Below are 4,825 nucleotides of genomic sequence, written 5' to 3'. Positions count from 1 at the left end.
ATGACAAAGAAATGTATACAGGGGTCCCTGTGAAGACGAAACCATCAGGACCAAGGCAACCCAGTCAAAACAGCCTCACTCAGCCTGAAATAAAAGTACCAACTTAGCCCAGTTTCTGTTTTGCAAGAGAAGTAATGATTTAAGGTCAGAGGATAGGAAATACTGATAGCTCTTTAAGTTCATTAACTACTCCCCACACCCCAGAAAAGAGAACATGCGCCATTTACACTCATTCCTACTTACTCAGCCATTTAAAGTGCACAGGGGCTGTGTAATTCCTACCCCCTCCCAGCAGCCCGTAGGGTGCCTTACCCTTGTAATCAGATCATATAAATTCAACCAACTCACTTGGATCAACTGGAACCTTCCAAAAAGATATAGTCATGTGCATTTCATTTCCAACAGCGTGAGGATAGAGCTCAGAAAGGATGGTGGCGTTTCCAAGGCCCCCCAACCCCTTAGCGTGAATTCATTCTAAAGTCACCAGTCTGTCCTCCTCGATGTGTCCTCCTAGATGTGGTTGGTCAGTTTGCTTAGTGCCATTCAACACATTTGGAGATCCCACTGAACATCGGACCGGCTTTGGAAACTGTTTGCCACACTGACGCAACTCTTGCGACAGAGGTCTGAAATTGGCATCTCTTCCAGCCTCGGTGCCTTTGGGAGTCCTGGCTGCCTGGGTCTCAAATTGCGGATTTTGAGCTTGGTGTAGAATTTGGGGAACGAGGGACTTGAAAAATAATACACCAAGGGGTCGAGCATGCTGTTCATGTAGGTGAAACTGAGGGTGACGTGGAGGGCTAGGTGGACGGAGGGGTCGCAGGCGCTCGAGGACACCGTCCAGAGGAAATACAGTCTGGCTGACACGCTGGGCAGGTAGCACGTGACGAACACAGCAGTCACCACCATGATGAACCGGATGGCCTTCTTCATCCGAGTCTGTCTGGACAGCTGCTGCCTCTGCTTCAGGCTCCAGACAATCTTGCAGGAGCAAAACAAGATGATGCCAAGAGGCAAAAAGAACTCCAGCTGGAACATGATGTCGTGCCAGCCGTTGGCAGACTCCATGATGAAGCTCTCACAAGATGCCGACTTCTCTTGCACACACAGGTGGTTCTCCGTCAAAAGGTACAGAGTCCCCAGGATGACTACGGTCCAAAGGACACAGACGATGCCGGCCGCCGTGCGGTTGGAGATGGCGTTCACCATGTGGTGGGGGTGCACCACCTTGAAATACCTGTCCACAGCCACCACCGTGAGGAAGACGATGCTCCCAGCCCTGTTCATGGCCATCATGAACAGCACCACCCGGCAGGGAATGTCCTCAAAGGCCCAGTGTCGCTGTCTGCGGTAGTAGTCCGTCCGAAAGGGCAGGCAGACTATGAGCAGGAAATCGGCCACAGCCAAGTTGAAAAGGTAGATCGTGCTCGGCTTCCAGGTCTTCATGTGAAAGCAAAAGCCACACAGGGCCAGCCCGTTGCCCAGGGCGCCCAGCACGAAGGCCAGAATGAGCAGTGGCGGCATCACCCGGGAGATGGGGTCCCCCTCAATGAGGCAGCATGACCCGTTGTACATGGCGGAGAGAGGACAAGTGTCCTGGGTGCCTAGCGGCCCCGGAGTCCCCGCAGAGGCACAGATGCTTATCTGACCGCTACCACTCACCCAGCTGCATCGCCCGGGATGCAGGGCCCGCCCGAGTGGGTGGATGCTGCAGCGCACCGAGAAGAGAAACTCCAGCCAGGAAACGAGAGTCCCGGTGAGGTCCTTCCTTTCCTGGAGCAGGTCACAAGCCGCCTGTCTCCCCAAGAGGCAAAGCCTGTCGCCAGGCAAGGCTGGGAAAGGCATGCAGTTTCACGTAAGTGGTCGTTTCTGGGAGGCGGCCGGTGGGTCCGATGAGGTTCATGCTGTAGAGGAGTTGCTGGGTCCAGCCCCAGGATAATTTTTGTTTTCAGCTTCGCTCTTTCCTCCTCGGACTCATTCTGTGTTGGAGACCGTGCAAAGCTGCCCAGAAGGCACGAAAAAAGCGTGTTTGTCCTCCCTCCTGGTGGAGAAATACAAACATTTCCTGGAGCTGTTCTGGGCCCCGGCCTCTGCTTCCCTCCCCTAACCTTTGCCTGACTGCCCCGTCCTCTCCCTCGTCCCACGGGGCGCCTGCTCCCTCGCGGTGCCAGCGAGGGGAGGCTTGGCTCTGCAGCGTCTTAGGGCCGTCTCCTGTGCCCACATCCAAGAGCACAGCCCTCAAAAACTGGAAGGGTCTGCAGAGAAAAAAAGTGCTAGCACGACACTTGTTGGGTGCCAGAAACATTCTTGGAAGGAAGTCGCCCTTCCTCCCTTGCATTCCCACTTCCTTACCCTCTGCCTGGATCCCGGGGACCCGGGGACCATGAAATGGATCTGAAACCCACTTCTCATATGTCTGTCTCCATGAAACGGCCTCTTTGGGAGCCAAGTCCCCTCTCTGCTGGGAAGCAGAGCCCAGCGCTCTTGCAGAGGAGTTGGTGCTGCGTTTCCCATTGGCTGCTCAAGGGAGCTCAACAGCGTGATATACAAGTTTTTAATTTGAATTGTGTGCTGAGCCCATAAATTAGAATTATCCCATGGGAGTGGATGAGGATTGGAGGAGTTGGTTAGGGAGTCTATCTCTAAAATAATCGCGAGTAAAATTAGACTGCACGCAGAACTGAAGTCTTTGCTGAAATTTCCTGCCCTTTGGCTTTAAGGATTTTCTATTTGCCCAGTGCCTTTCAGCTCCCGGTTTAGGACTGGGTGTGTGGGGAGGGTGCATTGAAAGAGTGCATTTGCCTTCGTCTAGATGCGCATTAAAGCTAAATTCTTCCCACTGAATGCTGGACTCCATCCAAGTCAGTTCACCAACATTCCCCGCTGCCCTGTCCTAGCACAGACCACTGTCACCTCGCACCTGGACTGTGGAAACTGGTTCCTCACTGGTTTTCTTTCATCTAATCTATTCCCTGTAATTCATCTCCCACAAAGCAATTTGATTTTTCTAAAGCACAGATAGGATCATACACCTTTTTTCACCTACACACCTTCACTAGCTCCCTTCAACCGGCCAAGGTGGCAGACCGACATCCGGTGGGCCATATCAATCTTAAAAAACAGTTTGGTTTGGCCTGTATGTTTTTAAAAACCTGGAGCTGTCCTGGATTTCTGTCTTCTCTTAGAAAACTGGAAGATGTAGCTGCATTGGACCAATAATCCCATGTGGTAACAATCAGCTGGAGCTAAGAGTAGCTGGCCCTTTAGACGGAGCATGAGTGCTGCACTTGGCCACAGTCCCCACCATTCCCTACTACCTCACCTCTGGTCAGCTTTCCTTATTGACATGCCTGGTCTCTGTGGGATTTTGAGTTTGTCAGCTCTGCTCTAGGTTAAAGCTCACATTCCTTGGATTGACATACAAGGTCCTTCACAGGTGGTTCCCAAGCACCCTTTGCAATATCATGTTCCTGCCACTTTCTGCCTCACACCCTAATTGCTAGTCTCATAACTTCTAACAGATAAGTGTGTTCTTCAAACATCTACACTTAGTTACCCCAATAATCTAGGAGGTCCTTGAAGACAAAGTCCGCATTCTTGGCATAGAATAAAGATCTGGATGATTCACTCCTACTTTTCTCGAGCGCTCGTAGCAACCGCTTTCATTCTGTGGGCCTTCGCGATTCTTCCAGAAGGTGTTAACTAACAGAGGTAACCACGGTCAGCTGAGACACCCCAAGATGAGGCCAGAGGGGTAACTCCGAATAGCTTCACATGCCCAGGCTGGATTTTTCAGCAGATGGAAAATATTCTTCCTTCTGTATTACAAGATACCGTCAGGATTCGTGTAAACACCATTACTTCCCTTTTCTCCCTGTGACGAACACCTGCCTTTCTTTGCTACATCTCGAGTGTCTTGTCCAATCCTCTTCCTCTCTCTCTTTCATTTGACTGCAGAATTAGCTGGAAGGCAGGGGATTAAGGAAGAAAAACTTGGTTTGATTTTCTGTGAAGTCTACTGGTTTTTCATGTACAATCTGATCTTATTCTGCCCCAGAGGTTCAAGAAGAGGGCATCTCTCTCTCAGCCCACCACACACTCAGGACCGGGCTCTGCTGCGCTATTTCATTGTGCATCAGATTAAAATCTATCTAAAAATCAACTCAAAAAGGACCCAAGACCTAAATGTAAGAGCTAAAACTATAAAACTCTTAGAAGAAAACATAGGGGGAAAGCTTCAGGATGTTGAATTTGCCAATGATTTCTTGGATATGATGTCAAAAGCACAAAGGGGAAAAAAATAGATAAATTAGACTTCATCAAAATTAAAAACTTTTGTGCATCAAAGGATACTTGCTATCAAAAGAGTGAAAAGGCAACCCATGGAATGGAAGAAAATATTTGCAACCATATGTATGTCTTAAGGATTAATATCTAGGCTATATAAAGAGTTCCTACAACTCAACAACAACAAACCAACCCAATTAAAAAATGGGGAAAAGACTTGAACAGACATTTCTCCAAAGAAGATATGCAAATGACCAATAAGAACATTTGCCATTAAGATAGTCAACATTACTAATCGCTAGGGAAATTCAAATCAGAAGCACAAGGTACCACTTCACACACATTAGGATGGCTATTATAAAAAACAAAAACAGAAGAAAATAACAAGTGTTGGCTAGATTGTGGAGAAATTAGAATCCTGTGCGTTGCTGGTAGGAATGCAAAGTGGTACACCCACTGAAGAACAGTCTGGCAGTTCCTAAAAAAGATTAAACGTAGAATTATCATATGATCCAGCAATTCCATTTCTGGGTATATG

The 4,825-nt window shown here is 48.8% G+C and overlaps 1 protein-coding gene across 1 annotated transcript; it reads right to left on the bottom strand.

Moving 5' to 3' along the window:
- Positions 1-543: 543 nt before the first annotated feature.
- On the bottom strand, positions 544-1,575 carry HCAR1 (hydroxycarboxylic acid receptor 1). Its single transcript, XM_069497387.1, has one exon. The coding sequence runs from the start codon at positions 1,573-1,575 to the stop codon at positions 544-546; it is 1,032 nt and encodes a 343-aa protein (XP_069353488.1).
- Positions 1,576-4,825: the final 3,250 nt, after the last annotated feature.

The sequence above is a fragment of the Eulemur rufifrons genome, chromosome 21 (assembly GCF_041146395.1).
Source record: "Eulemur rufifrons isolate Redbay chromosome 21, OSU_ERuf_1, whole genome shotgun sequence".
Classification (NCBI taxonomy): domain Eukaryota; kingdom Metazoa; phylum Chordata; class Mammalia; order Primates; family Lemuridae; genus Eulemur; species Eulemur rufifrons.
Note: the sequence above shows the minus strand (reverse complement) of the source record. Positions and strands in the feature narration are given on the sequence as shown.

What these genes read in the sequence shown, in the direction of transcription:
- HCAR1 (XM_069497387.1), bottom strand. Translation starts at nt 1,575, where the DNA reads ATGTACAACGGGTCATGCTGCCTCATTGAGGGGGACCCCATCTCCCGG.